Source organism: Protopterus annectens, chromosome 7.part0 (genome assembly GCF_019279795.1).
Source record: "Protopterus annectens isolate FY-2018-M chromosome 7.part0, PAN1.0, whole genome shotgun sequence".
Lineage (NCBI taxonomy): Eukaryota > Metazoa > Chordata > Ceratodontiformes > Protopteridae > Protopterus > Protopterus annectens.
The window spans coordinates 1,408,397,953-1,408,420,506 of NC_056739.1; the positions used below are offsets into that span (position 1 = coordinate 1,408,397,953).

General features: G+C 38.6%; 1 protein-coding gene across 1 annotated transcript in view; it reads right to left on the reverse strand.

Annotated features, from left to right (window-relative positions):
- Positions 1–19,559, reverse strand: part of MAPKAPK3 (MAPK activated protein kinase 3) — an 803,022-nt gene extending 783,463 nt beyond the window's left edge. Inside the window, exon 1 of the mRNA XM_044077994.1 lies at positions 18,749–19,559. Coding sequence (XP_043933929.1) covers positions 18,749–18,994 — 246 coding nt within the window. The 5' untranslated portion in view covers positions 18,995–19,559. The remainder of the gene's footprint in view (positions 1–18,748) is intronic.
- Positions 19,560–22,554: the final 2,995 nt, after the last annotated feature.

Below are 22,554 nucleotides of genomic sequence, written 5' to 3' on the forward strand. Positions count from 1 at the left end.
GACTATTAGATAAACAAAAGGGCTGAGAAACTTGAGATATAAGACCAGAGTGGAAAAAACTCTATACACAATGAATTATAGATTAGCAAGAGGGGAATATCGTACTTAGTATAAATAGGTTCATGGGTATATACTAGGCTAGCTGCCCTTGCAGGCCATTTTAAGCCTAGACAACTTCTCTTTTTTTGTGCTCAAAATAACCTATCCCATATGGTTTCAGACTGGCCTTACCCATCCCGTGGTTAATAACTACACATAATGAGAACACATGGGATCATACTATAGATAATGTGAGGGGAACCATGCATGAGACATATTATTTAGATATTAGGATATGGGATACAGTACTTAGGAGCTGCATCTGTCCATTAATAGTACAGGGGGCAGTCCTGGAGTAAATTTTCTTTTTCCTATCCACAGTTGTATCTAAAACAAATAATCCACCAAAGCTTGTACAACTAAAGATACCAATAGGGTTAGCTGTAAACCTTTATTATTCGCTTTCGTCAAATGACTTTTTCAGAACAACTAAAACTCAGCATAACCACACTTTTATACCATCATCCTTAATCAAACAATTAAATCACACAATTATTTATTTATTTAATCATATACTATCTTGTCTTAAAGTAACTTTTCTATTAAAAACAATGTTACCTTTAAAAACATAATAATAAAAACATAATAAAAAACTCCACAAACAGTTTTATTTAATTTACTTTAAGCCTTTTGTTTATTAAAAAAACATACTTATAACCTCATTCAAACCCGAAGGTCTGTCTGCATTTAGTTTCATTTGCCATTTTGTTTCCTTCTGTTCTGTTAGCCCTTTATAATCGCCACCTCTCCTATCCTTTGGTACCTGCTCAAGAACAGAAAACAAAAAGCTGGCGCACAGTGTAAAGTGCTACAAGAATTATGTGAACTATCTGAGTGTAGGTTTATGAACGCTGATAATGGTAATGGTAATGTTTCAAACAGGTTATGTTAAGGGAAGTGTGAGGTAACTTTGAGGAATATGACAATGTGAACTTTGAGGAATATGAACATGTGGACTATCTGACATTACCAAACAGTCATAAAAAGATTTTTTCTTATGTGTATGTTATTAATGGAAAATTCTATAACTTATGAAGAGTATATGCTTATGTTAATTGAAAAGCCATTATGAGGTATTCTGTTTGGCATTCCAAAAATACATAAAGACCAGCACCATCCACCTTTTAGGCCAAATGTGTCTGCTCCAAATTATGTGACTGGAAGCATTTCACTGTTTATTGATTACATGCTTAACCCAGTAGTCCAGAGGATGAAATCATATATTAAGGACTCCTGGGATTATTTGGATAAATTTAGAACTTTTAATAGGGATGTTGAATTTAAAAGTGATGAATGTTACATTTTTACTGCTGGTATCTATTCACTGTTCACTAGTATTCCCCATGAGGATGGTATTAACTATGTATTTGGTTAGCTGAGTACTGAATAACCCTTTCAGCTGCCAACAACAACCTCACTACTTCCCTACACTGTTCCCTGTTATGCTAACAATTGGAATATCCAAATCTGCCCTTTTCTCCTCTAAGTCCTTTCTGATACATCACCCCTCCCCTATTATTCTGGTAACTCTTTTTGAATAGCCTTCTACCAGACTAAGCTGTCTTTCTCTATAAGGCTAAAAGAATTAGATGCTGTTCTGCAAGCAGCTTTTCTAATGCCCTGTATAAATGGGAAAACGATAACCTCAGCATCTCTGGAACCAACTCCTCTAGCCCCCTCAGCATCCTGCTGGTCTTTGACAATGATAACCTCAGCAACTCTGAAACCAACTCCTCTATCCCCTTCAGCTTCCTGCTGGTCTTTGACAATGATAACCTCAGCATCTCTGGAACCAGCTCAGCATCTCTGGAACCAGCTACTCTAGCCCCCTCAGCTTCCTACTGGTCTTTGACAATGATAACCTCAGCAACTCTGAAACCAACTCCTCTAGCCCCCTCAGCGTCCTGCTGGTCTTTGACAATGATAACCTCAGCAACTCTGAAACCAACTCCTCTAGCCCCCTCAGCATCCTGCTGGTCTTTGACAAATGATAACCTCAGCATCTCTGGAACCAACTCCTCTACCCCCTCAGCGTCCTGCTGGTCTTTGACAATGATAACCTCAGCATCTCTGGAACCAGCTCTTCTAGCCCCTTCAGCGTCCTGCTGGTCTTTGACAATGATAACCTCAACATCTCTGGAACCAGCTCCTCTAGCCCCCTCAGCGTCCTACTGGTCTTTGACAATGATAACCTCAGCAACTCTGGAACCAACTCCTCTAGCCCCCTCAGCGTCTTGCTGGTCTTTGACAATGATAACCTCAGCAACTCTGGAACCAACTCCTCTAGCCCCCTCAGCATCCTGCTGGTCTTTGACAATGCTTTTTCCACTGCGTATCACAGTTCTGAATTAGAATGACAATGACTCAGGATCCTTTTTCTAATCTGTCCTCTGAAAGTCAATCCTAATTTGTACTCCATACCACCTATTCTACATTTTATCATTTACTAAACAAAAAACAGACTTTTTATAACAAACACATCAAAAAATACTATACTTTGCTATACTAGCAAAAGAATTGGGTTGGTATCCTGATGCTTTTACATTGTGTTTATGCATACAATGCTCTCACCACACAGAACTGCTCTGTGTAAAATATATGTTTATGTAGCCAGGACTAACACCATGACAGAGATAGATATGAAGGAATATATCAGCGGCGACCAAAAGTTCATAGTAAATGTGACTTCCTTCTTCTCGTTAATTGGTGAAGTACATGAATTTACTGTTGAAATGGTTTATAGGGTGTACACACTGCCACACTGTGAACTTTCAGCAAATTCAAACAGAATTCAGATTTCTCAGAGATGGGTTTCTAAAACACTTGCAGCTTAGAAGCATCTACTCTAAAGGAGTAGGTATGCAGAGTATGTGTGGGGGTGAGGGGTAGCATCCTATAAAGGATGAATTTTTCTGACAGAAGCTTCCTGCTTGTTACAATAGGCTCTGACCCCCCCCCCCCCAAACACGCACACAACCCTGAAAAAATAAAGTAGTTAAAGAAAAAAAAAGAATGAATACATTAAATGAGGGGTAACCAAATAAAGAAAGAGTTAATAATAACAGGAACACCTTCCACAAGTAGCCCAGCTCTCAACCCAGTAAGTTCATATTCAGTGGTGTACACCTCTTCTTACACACAGACTTGACTACATGTTAACTACTAAGCATATGTGAGTGACTGCAGAGGAGGGGATAACTGAAAATAAATGGGAAGAGTTTATATAGCGCAGAAATCTTTGTTTAAAGTGCATATGTCATTTCTACTTACACTATGTGTAAACATATCATTACAACTTTTAAAGATATTTTCAGAATATTCACAGCTTAGAACATTCATCTTTTTGTACTGTGTAATGTATTGGTTTCTGTATATTCCTTGCTGTAAGAAAATATGGTCTGTTTTACCCCAAACAGTGTCAAAAATAACTCATTATATTAAATTAATCATCCAAGTAGACTATTATGTTCTCAAAAGTTGACTGGATACTCCTAAAATTGAATAACATATTTCACAAATAACATGAACTGCTACCCTCTTTATTTTTCCTGTACATCAGTACCTCCTCCAGCATTTCTGTATTATTATTTCTCAGAAGCTACAGTTTGGGGTACATAATATGGTAAACAGTTTGAATGCTATGATAAATTCATACTGTACACAGTTTGAATGCTGCGATAAATTCATGTCCACAGACATCAACAGTGAGAGAAACCAGTGATAAATACTAGGTGGAAAAGGGAACCATCGGTTATGAAAAATAAAAAGTACCAATGAGAAAGTCTAAAGTGAACAAATGATGGCAACAGAAAATCTACAGTCCATTCTTCAGGATGGACATTATAAGGGTACTCCAATAATCTGCCATCCCAGGGACTTATTCTCTAAATAGGTAAAACTACCTTATGAACTCAAAGTAAATAAAATAATGGACATGAAGTCAAGTTTTGATTTTAATAAAATGTGTTTTATTTAACTACTTACTTACTGAATCATTTTTATTCTGGTAACCAGGCACATTTACTGAAATATTACAATTCAGGAAAATAAGACATGCAGCAATACAAACACAAGCTAACAACTCAAATGTTCACTGGTACATATTATCATCATCTGATAATACAATAACAACTAATTAACAGGAACAGACAGTGCTGTTCCATCATCACAAAACTGAGTTACGATTACAGCAATCTTCATGACAAGAATGTTGTATGTAATTTAACACTAAAATAAATCAGAACAAGAGAAAACATGATATAAACTAACAGCTGTGGTGCAGGGTCAAGAAATGTAATATGACAAGTTAGGAAGGATAAAGCTGGCAGAGGATCAACAGCTGAAGATGGGAAAACTAAATCTGCTAACAGTCTGAAAGAAGAACAAACAGAGGCAGGAAGGTAGTAGATGGAAGACATTAGCGATGCCGATACCATGGAGTAAAATGGTCACTGTGCAGAAGTTTTACAATATTACAGATAGTGAAGATGGTGCAGATGAGAGCAGTGATAACGCAATTTGAGATTGAGCAGGAATGAGGTAGCGTCAGGAATGTAATCAAACTCTAAATTCAGCAAGTCCAACTACAGAAAAAAACAAGACAGGTGTCATGCTGAGAAGCGCGAATAACTGTAGGGTGCCTACTTCAGCACATTTTTGGAACAACACACGCATTTGCTGCTATTGCATTTCTTCCAGTTCTCAGATAAATCAGAAATGGTACAACAGTAGTGACATGAAGTATGTGTCTGGTTCCTTATAGATACTGACTTCCAGAATGCAAAGTTCCATCAGTAGAGCTTATGGAGTAGTGCTAGATGTGTTAACAACAGTTTATGCTTGTGAAAGGAACAAAGCCTAAAATACTCATTTGATGATTGTTAAGGGAATGTGACAACTAATAGTGTAACGTAGGCTGCAAATGAAAGATGAGACAAAAATACGTCAAAATTTCTAAGGGCCTGACAGAAACTGTCTCAAAGAATATATAACCTGTGACAAACTTTACAAGGTGACAGTACGCAGCTTCTCAGCTAATATGATGTTTCTGATGTAACTGTAAAAACTGGAGTAGCATACAGAATAACAGAAATCAGTACTGACTTGGACATCCTTCTTTTAGTGGCCCTGATAAGAACCCTATCAGCCATGTAGAGTAGCCACGCTTCTTGGGGACCACGACTACTTCTAACTGAAAATGAATGAATAACAAAAGAAGATGCGATGTTCTATCACAATTTTTTTCAATCTGCATCTCATGCCTGCTGACTATCAAGCCTCTTCCCTCTGTCCATTTATTCTTTCCCTGTCACACCTCTGTGGATGCTTGGGCAGGAGTGGGGAAGTGGAAATATCATCATCCTGGCAGCCATAATGGATTTACTCTTTTTCGTCTGGCCTGTGAAGCCCCCAACACATCCTGAGGGATTGCAACCCTACAAAGTAGGTCCCTATTGGAATTCATACTTACACACATGTTGTCCAATGTCTGATACAACTCGTATGTAGGTGAGTGCTTATTCTCAGTCTTTATGCCACCTTCAAAGACACTTTATTTCATTTATTTATATTTAACATTTGTTGACCGGGAAAGTCCAACTAGGCTCTAGGACAGAACCTATTTTCAGAGGAGGCCCAGGGAGAAATGCTGTAGACACATGTCTTTGGACAGCTTACATGTAATGGGTGCCTTGCAGCAGACTGAGATGCCACCATCGCTCCAAGACGGGTGATCTGGCACTGACTTTTTCACTCCCATCATCCCACATCAACTCCTCCACATCATCTAAGTCACAGTCTGGGTTTTATCCATCTTTCCCATGGAATGGATGTGGCACGAAAGCAACATATTTGAATTCAGTTATCTTCTGGGTCTAGTAGATGGCTGTAATTGAATAGGAGCTATCATTTCCCCTAGAAATTCACTAGGACCATCAATTCTCCTAGGAATCCACTAGGATCCATCATTTCTCTGAGGAATTCACTAGGAACTATCATTTTTCTTAGGAATCCACTAAGAGCTATCATTTCTACTAGGAACCCATGTCTTACACACTGACACCAAGTAGCAAACATGCCTCATATGTTTGAACTGTGCTTCCATCACTGTATCATATCCTAACATCTCGTTAATAATCTCATTCTTATTACCATATATGTTACCTCACTTCACTCGTATCACTGCCATATTAACTCCACCATCTATATTTCATCCATTACTATTTTACAACCACAAATCTAATGTTTCTAATCTAATATACAAAACATACATATACAGTTATCTCGCAGTCACTACATGATCATATATGCTCATAGATAAGTACAAGGTAATCATTCTGCAGACCAGTACACGCCTAGCTAATATACCAAATTCCAAACTCGAAGAGGGCAATACAATAAAGACTGGGGAATTTGAGACTGCCCATCCAATTATCTATGTATCCTTGAAGATGGCAAGTGTGCTAAACTGTTTGACTTCTACTGAATCTATCACCCCATTGTGTGTTATTTACCTGTTGATGAAGATTTAGTTCTTTTAACCAGGCATCAAAGGAACTATTTATTCTATGATAGAATGGTAGTTTGATCCTTTCTGCCTCAAAAGTCTAAACACAGATCCGTAAGGGGGAGTCTATAAGAAAGTGAGTACAGAGAGAGGGCTGTCAGTCTGTCAAGATAACTAAAATTGTTTGAGGACACTGATGTTTTTAATTAGGAATTCTATGATATTTCTCAAGTTGAGTAATATGTGTAGACAAATACATGCCAAGAGGGTAATTACATGCAAAATGGGCCTGATGAGTTACGAGTAAAAGGAAATTAAGAAATCTGTGTAACTACACGACATGCCTTTGGAAATTAGATAGGCCTAATATAAGTCCTTCCAAATTACTGTGGAGGCAGAATAGTCAAAAGATAATGAATTAACAACAAGAGGGCTTCGATCCATTACAACAGGGTCTGACTGGTGATGGGGTGTCACCTATACGGTACAGAAAATGTTTTCTTTACCAAAATTAACTACACTACATTTTTCCCATTTAATGTGAGACCACTGTCCTCATACCAACTGTAAACACAGTCTAACCCACGTTGGAGCAATTATGAGTCAGTGGAAGAATGAATAACAACTCCCAAGTTGTCATATCCCAGAGTATCTCCCAGTCATCTGCAAACTTAAATAATTACAGGCCATGAATGTTGGCCTGAAGATCTGAGAAACAGATGTGAAATAGGAGAAAGCCCAGCAATAAGCTCCCTTGTACACCACTGTTGTTTTTTTTTTGGTTTTGTTTTTTTTTGCTTTCAGAAGTGGTACATGCAACTGTAACCATATGGTTTGGTAAGAAAACCAGTTGGCTATCAACATAAGGATTTATATTTAGATTTGCAAGTTTGTCAATAATGTCTACATGAGGAAATTACATCAAAGGCCTTGGCAGGTACAGATATGTTTTATGTACTGTGTATCCACTATCCACTGCTTCAGTGGCTTTTTCAAATAAATTAAGAGGTTAAAGAAATAGGACCTTGCTTTAACAAATCCAAACTGATGAGGGTACAGGATTCACAGATTTTCAATGCCCAGATTAATGAGGCCTGAAATAATACATTCTATTGCTTTGCATGTAAGGCTACAGTGACTGATGGAGTGAATAGTTAACAGGGTCTGTAACTGTACCTCCCTTGTGTAATGACATTACAGTGACTGTTTTTCAGACATCAGGAATGTAAACAAGTGGAGATGTTTTGATTAAAGTGGTCAATCAAAGGTTCAGGTTCACCACGCTTGGTACTGATAATTAGGAAACTCATAGACAAGGCATTATTAGGTTTTGATGGGGCTGACATGACTTGTTCCATAGCAATTAAAGAGTCGACTGTTACTGTGGAATCTCTGGAACAGTTACAATTGTCGGTGGAGTAAAATTTGCACTAAATCTGTCATCTAGGATATTAGCTATCTTCTTTTGTTCAAAGTGGGTAGTATTATTATGAACTAGCTCCAAACATTGTTGGATATTAGTTCTAAAGAAATATTTGCACTTAGCTTTTGGTTTTAGTGGCTGTTTTAGCATCCTAATGGTTTCCTAAATCTGTTTTCGAGTTTATTTAAGGGTGCTCTAAATGTAAATAGAATGAGACTTCTTTTAGGCTTTGAGTAATTTCTTTACCTTCGTACATGGGTTATGTATATGGCTACTCCACCACAGAAGCTTGTTTTTAAATTTCACATTACATCTAGTGGACATAGGGCTGCCTCATCAGCACAACTATTTAAGCAGGAGTGGTAGTCAAAGGGAAAGACAGCAGCTTTAGTAACTGGACCTCCTAGAGTAGGATTACAGTTGCACTTATTTAGGTCACCAATTAACTGAAGAATGTTTGCGTTTCACAAGTCCCTAAACAGAGATGTGTTCTGTAAGGGAAGGACTTCTTTTAAAGGAAAGGTCACTGATTTATGGTCTGGTTTAACAAACAAAGACAATAAAAATTAGGGTATGCAAGAAGTGGTCACATTCATGTAGATAATATCAAGGGTGCTGGGGCCCTACCGGAAAGGTTAATTACACGTACAATGCAGTTAACATCTGTAATATGAAGGAAGCACTAGGTATGCTAAACACTGGCAGTATAGGTCAGCCAGTTAATTGATGGATTGTTAAGATTCCCCAGTAAAAAGGTCTTGGGTTTAATGGGGATTTCAGCTGAGGTGTCAAAGACAGGCACAATGTTCAGAAAGGGACTTATGACGTGATAATTCATTTTAAGGTGATTTAGACATCTAGGAGTTCAAATTTGGGATCCCAAGGAATTTGCCATAGGGTAATGATATCCTTGACAAATACTGATACACTCCCCACCAATTGCTAAAAGGTCTGAGGACATGACAGACACTAAATCCAGGAAAAGATGGAGCATTTTCATTACATTGAAACCATGCCTCTGTAACTACACACACACACACACACACACACACACACACACACACACACAAACACACGTATATATGAACTTGTTTGAGTGCATGTATATATATATATATATATATATATATATATATATATATATACATGGTTCCACTTGAAAACATCGAAATTCCAAAACATTGAATGTCATATGGTCGAGACCATATCATCGATATTTCGGAACATCGAAGCTTTCAAATGAAACCAAAAAAAAAAAACTTTTAAAACAAGTGTATGCAGGGGGGCAAGCTCCCTGCACCCCCCACACACACCCTACTTTAATATACCAACTCCGAGATCGCACTATAGTGGGGTAAAGGGAAATCGCCATTTTAGCGCTATATGCAGAAGTGCTAAACGGGAGATTTCTCATACCCTGTCTGCAGTGCCATCACAGAGATGGCACATTCACAGACACAGTGTGCAGGGCACCTTGCCGCCCTGCAGAAATACTAGCTTTTTCCCTTGTTTACTTACCTTTTTCTTCCCCTTGACAACATTGATGTTCTAAACACTCAATATGGTCTCGACCATATGAATTTTGATGGTTTAGAATTCCGATGTTTTCAAGGGGAACCATAGATATATATATATATATATATATATATATATATATATATATATATATATATATATATATATATATATATATATACATATATGGATGGATCTACTTCATTTGACTGAAATTCATTTCACCGAGACCATAATACTGAATTTTCAAAATACTGAAAACTCACTTGACTGAAACTCATAAGACTAAAACCTTACAATGCTAAATTTCAACACAGTAGTGGCAGCGTGCAGACTACTGTAAGGTAAGTAAAAGGTATATGCCCTTTTACACACTGTAGTGCGATCCTGGAGTTAGTATATATAGTTAGGGTGAGTGTGGGGGCACAGCCCCCCTCCTAGTTTGGTTTTATATTGTCGGGTTTCTGTTAAGAGGGTATGTAAGCAGTTTTAAGTTCTGGAAAGAGTTAGTCATTGGTGTTGTAAGTGTGCACGTCTACGGTTTAAAATTTAGTATGTTGAAATTTAGCATTGTAAGGTTTCAGTATTATGAGTTTCAGTCAAGTAAGTTTTCAGTAATTTGAAAATTCATTACTACGGTCTCGGTCAAATGAAAGTCAGTCAAATAATATAATATAATATAATATAATAATAAAATAATACATATATATATATATATTATATATACATATACATTTATATTTATGATTATCCGTTCTCAAACCTTTTACATTATAAATGCTTAAAGAATGCAAAAAATGGATAATGTTTATAATTACTGAATTGTATTTTTGAACATGCTGAATTAACTGTTCTGGAGGGTGTTTTTTTTCCCCCGGCCTCTGCTGAAAAGCAACACATTGTGGCTCACTTCAACTATCTCTAATAACAAATAAAAACAAATAAAGAAGCAAACAAATAAAAACGCATACATAAATAAATATCTAAGACACTTGTGATCTTTTCAGGACTGGTATTTTCAAACTGGACATCCTTGGCTTGGTTGTGTCAGCAGTTTACTGGCATTCTGCCTGCATTCCTGGTTGTGAGTATATTCCTCTAAAATAGCCTTCATGACATGTGTAGTTCTTGGTGCAGAAAAGATGACAGGAGTCTTCCAAGGATTAGAGAGTATATAATTTCTCACATCAGTGCAGTGTGCATTTGCCATTTTATATATACCCACAGGGGCTGTTTAGGACAAGGGGGGCAGCATGTCCTGTCCAGCTATGCACTATGAATATTTTCTAGCAGTGCTATGACTGACAACACTCCATGATGTCTTAGTGTACTAAAACTTCCGTATCACAGGCTTTTCACGTTTCACACTTGACAGCCTATGGGCTTTATGAACTGCCATGACAGATGATAACTTTTTTGTAAGCAGCTTAAATAACCTAAAAAATCAGGGCGCACAATATGCAGACATAAATCACCTGTATTCAACAGAAATGACGCAATGCAAAATGTCTGATAATGTCATATTAAAGAAAAATTCACGGAGATGCAATAAAACATAAAACACAGCATTATGTCACTCCCATGCAAGATATGATAGTGGCATAAATTCCACATGAACACCACAAGAAATACTGCCTTGTGTTACTTCTGGGGACCTTTCCTTCTGTTCTGCAGCAACAGATCTTAATACAAATCCATTTTGGTATTGTTTTAAATCAGAATATCATGGCAAATTGTGCAAACTGTTTTTGCTCCAACAATAAATCTGTGGGCATAGATCACGCACACACACAGACACACACACACACACACACATATATATATATATATATATATATATATATATATATATGTGTGTGTGTGTGTGTGTGTGTATGTGTACAATACATACAAAATGTTATACATACTTTGCAAAATCCACAAATGCAGTGATTCATGTTATTAATTTTTAAGGTTAAAATATTTAGATTTATGCCTGATGAGTGTTATTCAGGCTGAATTATGGAGTTCAAAGTCTAAGACACTATGCATATTAAACAACTCTTGGTATACCTTTAAAGTAACAAGCATTTACAAATATATAAAATCAAAACATTCTAGTTATTCTGTGGTGGAAGAGTGTAAACCATAGTCTAGCAATATTTAGGTTAACTAAAAATTGTACTGAAAATGTATGAAAGTGAAATGGATGGTGCTAGAAAACTAGTTACTGTGTGCCTTATTCATTTAACATGATAATGCTTACAATGGCAACAAGAATTCAACCCTAGTTCCATTAGTAATAATCACCTATGATGCATACATTACTCCCTTAGGCTTCTTCACATGTACATCTGATGTAGAACACTTAAAAGTCTATTAAAAGAGACATGATACAGCTGAAGTGCTAAATTTTACAGCATTTCTCGGTGCACCTCTTGTAAGTCTTTCCAAATAGTTATATAAGTCCTACAAAACTAGGAAAGAAAAGTAGAAAGGTATATAATGGCATTCCCCAGGACTCAGTCCTAGGACCCCTCCTGTTCGGCATATACTTCTCAGAGGTGCAGGCAAGCACAGGAGGACTATGGCTGACCAAGTTTGCAGACGACTGCAAATTAGGGGCTATAATTGCCTCTCCAGCTGACACAGGCATCCTCCAAAAGGGTCTCACTGAGACAGATACCTGGTGTTAAAATCATGACCTCAAGCCAAATGTCAAAAAGTGCATAGCCATCCCGTTTGGAAAAAACAAAGTACCCACAAACTACCACATTGGTGGTAGTCCCCTAAATATGGAAAACATAATAAGGGATCTGGGGACCCAAGTAGATAGTAATCTCTCCTTTGATAATCACATTGTCAAAGCAGTTAGAAAATCCTTCTATGTGGCCCACCTAATCACAAAAGGGTTTGCATCCAGATCAAAAGAGGTCATTGTGCCCCTCTACTCATCACTCATCAGACCCATCATAGAGTACAATGCCCCATTTAGGATGTACTTTACAAGACACCTGCAAAAGCTGGAAAGACTACAGAAGTACCTCACAAAGAGGATCACTGGCCTCAAACAGATGCCCTATGCAGTTCGACTGAAGAAACTCCAGCTGTACTCAGTTGCATACCACCTACTCAGAGGTGATCTCTGCCTGATATACAAGGCCATGTCCAATCCAGAATTGATGGACATGCTCCACCTAAAGAAACCTTATCCCCTCGAGCCACATGCTCTATGGATCTAAACCTCACCACAACAATAAATAGGACGTGCTGGAGGGATAGATTCATGTCCCAGAGACTTCCCATGCTTTGGAACAAGATTCCAATCTACATTAGGCAAAGATCCTAACTAACACTCTTCAAGAGAAACCTCAATGAGTGGATGGGAAACAGAAAGTTTATCCCGGGGATCACTTCAGTGGCTCTGCAGGACAGAGGTACAGGAAACTAATCTAAGGGGGCAGCGAAAGCCAACACATTCTGGCTAGGCTTATAAATGCCTTCGAGCAGATAGCCTAGTACCTACCTATGAACCTATATGCACTCCAATCAGATTGCCCTGGTTTACTGCCAGTATGGGGTAAAGTGCCAAATGCTTTGGCCAAATCCAAATAAGCTGTGTGAACAGAATGACCATTGTCAATGGCATGTGTGATTTTCACAAAGAAGTTAACTAAACTAAGTAGGCAGGTTCTCTCTCCCTATGACTAAACCAAACTTATGTGGGCCTTGCTAACAAGGTTTTTGACAGTATAGTTCACGAGGTCAGATATAATGTGTTCCCCAACTTTGCAAATCAGACTGGTTACGCTAATAGGTCTATAGTCTCTCCAATCAGTGGAAGGTCTCCCTTGTTGTAGAGACATCGCCAATGAAAATTACTATAACTTGATGACAAATCCTGTAGCCAGGCTCAGGTTAAACTACTTAAGGAGGAACTCCACAGGGGTATGTTTAGTGCTGTTTTATTAGGCATCCAGGTAAAATTTTCATGCCCCATGGAAGAAGCATGTTTGTCCTTTAGAGAGCACCTGCAGTACATGTTTCAGTGCAACAGTAGTAGGTTATGGGATTCAGGAATTTGTGGAATTAAGTAAAGTTTGCACTAAATTTGTCTGTTAATATAATTGCTATTTCTAATGGTGAGAGTGGTTGGTGCCATTTTAATTTCAAGATTAACAAGTGTTATTTTTTATTTTCCTATTGTAACTAAAGAAGACTGTATAACTACCCTTTAAGCTAATTTAACAATTTGCCTTACTAGTCTGATATTAGCTGTTAGTTTGCTAGTGGTATTCCAGATGCAGTCTTTAATATGAGGACTTTTAGCGCCATTGTCTTTTTCTTGTTATAGAGCGTATTTAAGCTGATGTTAAAAAGATCGACAAAAGCTCACCCTTTCTAACAGAACTTAATCTATAAATGGCCTTGAGATGATTATTTTATGTTACTGATAATTTATGTGGCATTTCAAAGCTGGTAACAAGAGCCCGTACAAGTCTAGCCATTTTTACCCAGATTTACCCACATTTTTGATACCTAAGGGCTACAGGATGGTTTAGGTTTATGCCTATGCCTTTGGATATTTTACAGAGTGCCCCGATCCATAAAGGACATGGGTGCCACCCCAGGAGTGAATTTATGATTTCCTATCCATTGATCCAAACTGAGTTTGAAAAGGGTCCGGGAAGGGTTCTACTTCACATGAATAGGTAGCCTGTTTCAGAGTAAGGGTAATCTCTGAGACAAATACCTGTCCCTCCAGCATTTTTGATTCATGTCACAGGCCAAGTTTAGATCCTTGGATCGGATAATCCTTGTTCATAGGTTCATAGGCTGGTACTAGGCTATGGGCCCTAGGGCCTATACAAGCCTAGCCATAACAATTCCCTGGTTATTTCTTCCTACACTATTTAACTCCCTGGACCCCTGTCTAGCAGGGCGATTGATGTGATCCCCGAGGTGAATTTCCTTTCTCCCATCCAATCGTCAAGGTTCCTTTTGAAGAGGGCCAAAGAGGCACTCTGCTTGACATGTATGGGCAGTCTATTCCAGAGTCTGGGGAGTCTCTGGGTCAGGAACCTATCCCTTGTGCCGTTTGTTTTTTGAATATGTAACAGTTCCATCAGGACCAGATTCGAGAATGCCTTGTAGTTAGTCATAGATCACCCCTCAATAGTTGGTAGGAGACTTTGGTGTTCATGGGAATTGCCCCCTGCAAAAAAAAAAAAAAAATGTTTTCCAGGATTGCCAAAACATATTTTGGCAAAACTTCTTCAATCTATTGGCAGTTGAAGGAACATCAGTAGATGGATCAACATATACCTGTCTGTTTCAGGGGTGGTAAAATTATCTCACATCAAGTTACAGTGTAAAGCATCTCTGATCAGCTGGTGTGAGGGGAACAACCTTGACCTGAACATAAGCAAGACCGGGACTATATTAGATCAGCGAACGCTTAAAAAAGCAAACGCTGATTGTTACAATCTCAAACTGTCAGATCAGCGATTTTTTTCCTAGGGAAAAAAATCACTGATCCAAAACACAAACACACAATACAAGCACACCAAACAAACAGAAATCCACACACATACACCTAAAATCTGACACCTAACCCTACACTAAACTATGCACACACCACTAACTATTCACTTACCTTAACCCAAACCCTAACCCTAAGGTCCGTCACTATCGCACACTCACCTCACCCGCTCCCTAACCCTAACTCACCTAAACCCGCCCTAACCCTCACGTCCACACAATCGCACACATACCTAACCCGAGCCCTAACCCTAACTCATCTCACCCACCATAACACTCACATCCACACAAGCACACACTGAATCCGACCCGTAACTTTCCACCACAGCACTGAAAATACCAAAGTAACAGAAACGGACAACTGAATTCTCTCCCTACGAAAAAAATTTGAGTTTCTGTTGCTTCGATAGTTTTAACATTCGCTAAAATAAGGTCGATCAATCAACATTCGCTTGTTTAAGCATTCGCTGATCTAATATAGACCCAGCAAGACCAAAGAGATTATCATCAACTTCAGGAAAAAGAAAACAAACCATCCAACACTCATGATCAATAGTGAGAGTGTAGAGAGGGTTAAGTGTATGAAATTTCTAGGTGCACACATATCAGAGAATCTCTCGTGGTTGAGAAAAAACAGCCAACTGGTCAAGAAAGCCCACCAGCCCATCCATTTTTTGAGAAGGCTGAAGAAAGCTCAGCTCTTATCTCATATCCTCTCTATCTCTGTAGAGGTGAGTATCCTCACCAGTAACTTCACAGTGTGGTTTGGAAGTTGTACAGCTACAGACAGGAAGGCACTACAGAGAGTGGTGAGGGTCGCAGAAAAGGTAATGGGTACCAGTCTTCCATCAATACAACAACTTTACTCTGTAAGAAGCATCAGAAGGGCCACCAAAGTAATACAAGACAGCATGCATCCAGCACACAGGACTGTTTAAGCATCTGACATCGGGTAGAAGATATCGCAGCATCTGCTGCAGGACTACCAGATTCAACAACAGTTTCTACCTGACAGTGGTCAGACTTCTGAACTTGGGCATAAGTCCCAGAGAACTATACATTAACTAAGTCAGTTTTTTCTTTTTTTCATAAATACCCATAGTCTGATGTATAATATATACCACACAAATTCCAAGTAAGTGCAACATTTACTTATTTTATCCCTATGAAGTGCAATAATAGAGAGACAACTTAGGCAATGTGCAAACTTTAATGTATCTTTTATTTAAATGGGGCAGTTACTGTAACTTAGGGGAGAGTATAATTATTCTTTATTCAAGTGCTGGAATTTTTCTGCTCCTTTGTACGGCATTAGGAGTAGGACTGTATATGTTAGCTGTGTTTATTCTCTTACTTTTATGTGTTGTTTTACTTTCTGTTTGTAATCTCAAGAAGGAACTGATGCACAAAATTTTGTTTAGGTTACACTCGTCTGGTCGTAAATGACAATAAAGTTTACTTTGAATCTTTGAAAAAAAGCAAAAGCTATTCCAAATCATACTGGATACTTAAGTTTTTGAGTCTAGCAAAGGACTGCCGTCAAGATTAGAAGTCAAACATCAGGCTGTTCCCGTACAGCAACAACAAACTTAGATGGAGGATGCTGAGAAAGTAGCCACAAAGAACTGGCAGTTGAAAACATCTAACCAACCTGTTCATCAGATAAGCATATAAGATCATTTCCAATGCTAGTAAAACAAGTTTGCTTATCACTGAATTTGGATTCAAGTACAAGAAGTTAAAATCCATACATTCCTATGTTATATAAAACTCAGCCAGTTAAATTTTGTTTCTGACTGCTCAAATACCATTGCCTATCAATCAACAGATCCATGGTTCTCCAGAATATTTAGCAGTCTGAAATACCATATACAACAGTTCTTGCAACACCTGGATGAAATCTGTTTTTCAAGTCTAGGTTTCAAACAGAATGATGAGCTCAGATCACAGCAGAGAAAACTCCCTACTCCATCTTATCAGATAAATGAAGCACTCACCCTCACAACCAGCACCGACAACACAGTATGGTCTATAGATATAGTATCATATGCGGGGGGGCAGCACCACTCGTTAAAGGATAAACCAATAATCTACACTATCAGTTATGTCATTTGAACTTGCAACAAAGACAGAGAGGAGAAAAAATATGATATGCACTGAACCTGATTTAAAAAAAAAACAGTGATTATTCCACACTGATATCACAAACCTGGCAGCAGCTTAAGCTACTTCTGAGCAATGAATCCTATAATTTAATGTCAAAGCAGCCAACAAACACATGAATTACAAAGGAAGTGCTGGAATAACAACCTTCCCTGTTACTCAGCAGCTTTTTTAGCTGCAGAAAGTGATATGTAAGCATATCCTTATGATGACATGACATTATAGATGTTTAAGAGTGAAGATGAACTAATCTCTACTGAGCTATGCACTATAAATAGTAACGCGTCTTAACTTACAGTCCACTACTGAGCTGCACCAAATAAAAATAGCAGCCTATGCAACCGCACGGGACACATGCTATCTGTTTATATCATAATGATTACTGCAAAAATTTACTGCAGTACAAGAAACTGCTACTTTATCCAACTAGTTAAACAAAAACACCACTTAGTATCCTGGAAATGCTTCACTTACAATATACTTTCCAGTAAGCAGTTTTGACTGTACAAAGCACTATCTTATACTTTTTAACTGGGGCAGGGGTGTGTGAATATAATGTATGTACTCAGAAATGTATACACACACACACACACACACATATATATATATATATATATATATATATATATATATATATATACATACATATACATATATTTATATTTATATATATATACATACATACACACACACACACACACACACACACACACACACACATAGATACCTACCTATATAAATACATAGTGTATACATGACAACATATGTCTGTGCATGTGTTATGTGTTAATATATGATAATGGGATATACATGCACACGGACAGATATAAATGTAGAGATGTAATTTTTACTCAAATACAGTGTCAATGTGGGGGACATGTTGTTAACAGATTGAGCATACCTCCTTAACTTTAAACTTTTTTCACTAGGAAGCACAGGTAATGCAAAATTAAATAAATAAATAAACAAACAAATAAGCAAATAAACAAATAAAAATAAATAATCGGAGGCAATGTTTCCAGATTAGACACCTAAAATTAATAATATTTGTTGAGAGAATCCATAGACTAATAGATTTTCATTTTACGTGCATTTTCTGAGGAATACAAACGAAGTCCGTAATTGCAACATCTCAGTTGTTTAGTGAATGTACTAACTGTAATACTGTTTGGCCTCAAATTTACCAAACCTCTTTCCAGTAATAATAATAACAATAAAATGATGATGATAACAATAATAATATCATAAGTTTGTCGAGACAGAGAAGCATTTTGATACAACCGGGGATAACTGACAGCCACATATTGATCCTAGTCCTTTGGGGAAATAAGGCACATTAGCAAAAGCTAGCCCCCCCCCCCCCCCCCCAAAAAAAAATCATTTTGGGCAGTCAGCAAGAAAAGCATTAAATTGTGTCCAAGTAAGGCCACTCCCCTCCCCTAGCCAAAGCACACTGCTCAGTGTTGATATAAAACAAGTTGTCAGATTAGTGTCGGTGTGGTTTTATGTACTGCACACTGTACCTTTAAAGCGTATTTTTCTCCAGTCTTCTTGTCGTAGCACTCTAGTACTTTGCCATTAATCCCTAAACCAAGCACTTGGTTTGACACCCGATAGTTGTCCGTGATGGCGTTCTTTTTTATTTCCAACCGGGGATACGGACAAGCTACTTGGGACACAGCCGGGGGCCCACTCTGCTGGCTTTCTTCGGGCAGCTTGTCCTGCTTCTCCTGGTCTTGCTGGCCCGGCACATTCCCATTGTTAAGCATGGCGAGTTCTGCCTATCCGCAAGTGCAGGGGAGCATACAGTGGAAGTTTCTATGCTGAAGCAGAAACACACGGAAAGGAGTTTTTCACAGTCAGAAAATGCTGTTTCATCCAAATATCCGGGTGATTGGTTAATTAAAATTGATTAAAGTTTGCTCATGCCTAAGAAGAACCCTACGCCCAATGCTACTATTGCGACACCTTCCAATGCGCTCCTCCGTGCCACTTTCTCAAACGGGATCTTCCTCTCTCGGGGTTAGTGAAGGCAGAGAAGGCGTAGGCCAGTTTTCTTTCGTTATTCTTTAACCAAGTAGGAAGCCTAAGATCACAGAATGACAGGTAATACAACACCAGAGCAAAGGCTTTCAAAGTCTTTGCCACAGACTCTGCCCCTCAGATCCAGCAGCTAAGGTGGTGACTGAAACAAGGCTATGCGTTTAACAGGGTGGCTCTATTGGTGCGGGTGCGGCCACTAAGAAGGTGGCACTGTGTGGCTGTATATGGCTACTGTTTAGTCTGCTGTCAGTTCAGGGACAGAGATCTTGAAACTGGTAGCACTCACATTAGATTCAAATAATTTCCTGAACACGTCATTTCGGCTCAACTTTCACGTTAACAAGGTCGTTCCTTAAAGGGACTCGGAGCAATAACAGATCGGGAGGGGTGGGACATTGACCGTCCGTAAAGATTTACACATCTTTTTATAAATGTGTGTGTGTAAAACAAACACTTCTTTATTATTGACTCTCAACTGTCCCTGATTTTGACTCAAATTTTAACTCCGTCCCTCTTAATCCCTCCTAAAACTAGTGACTTTTGGAAGAAAGGTGGTGAATTACACTTAATGAATAATGACAATAATTAAGAGTTATAAACTTCTTTTACGTCAGAAAATGTGTATTAATCCATATGCTCTGATTCTGTCAATGTTTAAGTTAATAGCACTAATATTGTAAAAGTGACCCTGATTTTTTTCTTTACTTCTCCCTGATTCTGTTGAAATGTGTCCCCAATTGGTTGAGAGGTCTGGAGCCAGTCTGTCACTGGCGCCTAGATAAATTTAATCTAGCGAAGATATTGTCAGTAGTAGCCACCCATTCTAAGAGGCAAGCTGTGTTTGCTCACTTCAAGCCCTGTGAGTTCACTGACAATAGCAAACATAGTGGAAAATAGTTACTATTAAGGAGTTTATGACGTCCGTACGCGGCTAACTGGAAAATACAGCAGAGATATAATCCAACACAAAAATGTGTACTATATCCTGTCTACTATGCTGGCAATTCTTCAAGAGCCCACCGTCTTCAACAGAGCTCTCCAAAACTGTGCAACATTGCCTTTGAAACCGAAGAGCAAACATGCTTTTCTGGGTCACACCTGCTCTTTTCTTAAGATAAATTTGCTCCTCGCAGCTTTTGTGATCTTGGGACAGAGGGGTGAGGATTTCACTCACTAAAGATACAAAGTAGCCTGTAATCAGTTTGATTACTAAGCTACACTTTAATTTCACGATTTTTCTAAAGTTGTGGCTATGTAAACAAGTGATTATAATCGCCCAAGTGGCTAGGAAGGCACAGTTCCCGGAACGCGACGTCGGGTCACTTTAGCTTCCCATAGGTATGCCACATGACTGCTTTTCTCATTGGTCCTCCACGGCCACTAACGTGAAATTATCAACAACGTGAAACCAAGACAACAAAAACATCTGGAGTAAAAAAAAAAAAAAATTAACTCGCAGGCAAACTTTAGGAGAATAACATTTAAGAATCTGAAACCGTTTCAGTTTTAACAGAACTTGGATCATAAACTTTAACATCGAATCCAGGCTCCGTAAAGTAGCAACAGGAGCAGGATTAGATTGGACAGTATAGATTAAATAAAATAAAAATAAACGCACATCTAGTCACGTTTCCTAGTACTGCAAGGAAAAACAACAGCACAGGAGCAGGTGACTCATTAACACCTTTATGGTGTGGAATGTCACACCTGTAGCAGCTTGCACACATTTTGCGTTCTTGAGCTTTTTCTGCTTTTTCTAAAAAAATAAACTTAAAAAACATCAGACAAACAAATGTAAATATTTTGTGAGCAATACAAACTATTAAAACTGTAGAAATAGCTATAGTATCAGTAAGAAGTATTCTTTACAGTGATGATAGTGCATTCGTAGACTATTTACAGTTTGAGACTTTGTAAATGACTTACGGTTATGTGCGAATACCGGCGCTCCACAGAAAACAAGGTCAGTGAAATACATTTGCAATGAATTTGGAAAAGCAAAGTCTTTTTTGAAAAGACGCCCAGTTCTTGCAAGAAAGTAAATTGTGTAAAGTTCATCAAACCACTAGGATCGATGTCACTTTTTTTCAAATATTGCAGGTGAGAGTGGCTAAGCACAGTAACGCTTAAAAGAGTCAAGAAAAAATGTGGACTGAACACTGCTTAAAACTGATTTAAGAAAAGGGGATTATTATGTTTTACATAGGTGGTTTCATTAAGAATGGAAAAGTGAACATGGGCATAGGAAATATTGAAAAAAGGGGAGACGAAGAGGGGAACCCACAGGGGAAACATCAAGAGAGTTTGTGCTAGAGAAGGTGGGAGAGAATGGCACTATGTTTTTGTTGGGGTATAGACCCTATTTTTTATATGTTTTGTATATGAGAGGGTAGTTCAGGTGGAAAATAACAGATGCCTTATGCAGACAGTCTAAAAAAACTCTAGCTCTACTCTGTCGCATGTCGCCTACTCAGGTTTATGTCAAACCCATAGCTGTTGGACATGCTCCACTTAAAGAAATCCCAATCCATCCGAGCTACACGTTCTAGAGACCTAAACCTTGTCATCACAATAAACAGAACATGGTGGAGGGATAGATTCATGTCCCAGAGACTTCCCATACTCTGGAACAAACTACCTATCTATATCAAACAAAGCTCCTCATTAGCACTCTTCAAGAAAAATCTTGATGATTGGATGGGAGATAGGAAATTCACCCCATGGATTACTTCTGTGGCTCTGTTTGACAGGGGCACAGGAAAATAATTTTCTTGGGTGGCAAAAGCCAGGGTACCATTTGGCTAGGCTTATATAGGCCCTAGGGCCAATTGCCTAGTACCTACCTATGAACCTATGAGTGTAGGAGAATTGCTAATGGAAGAAGGGCTGAGAAAGTGCCAGCTGGAGTCCCAGTGTACAGACCCTCAAACCCATCCACTGCCAGATGATGTTGGAGTGGAAGACCCTGATGTTGAGGGGGTCAGAGCCTGTATTGGTGGGGTGGTTGGCACCAGCTGGCAGAGTGTGTCTTCCACACTGAAGAGGTGTATCAACTGGCCAAATTCTCCTGTCCACCACTTCCACTGGAATGTTCTCTACCAAGCTCTGAACCTCCTTTCAGTGAGGCTTGCCAGGCTGCCACATGCTGGAGTGCCTGCAGGACCGCTGCCTCCACCTCAACGCTGAGATGACATCCCTGGATGGGCAGAGGGTGATCTAGCCCTAGTCTGCAAGGTACTTACCTTGCCTGCTCCTTAGAGATCTGAACCTGTAAAAAAAGGAAAAA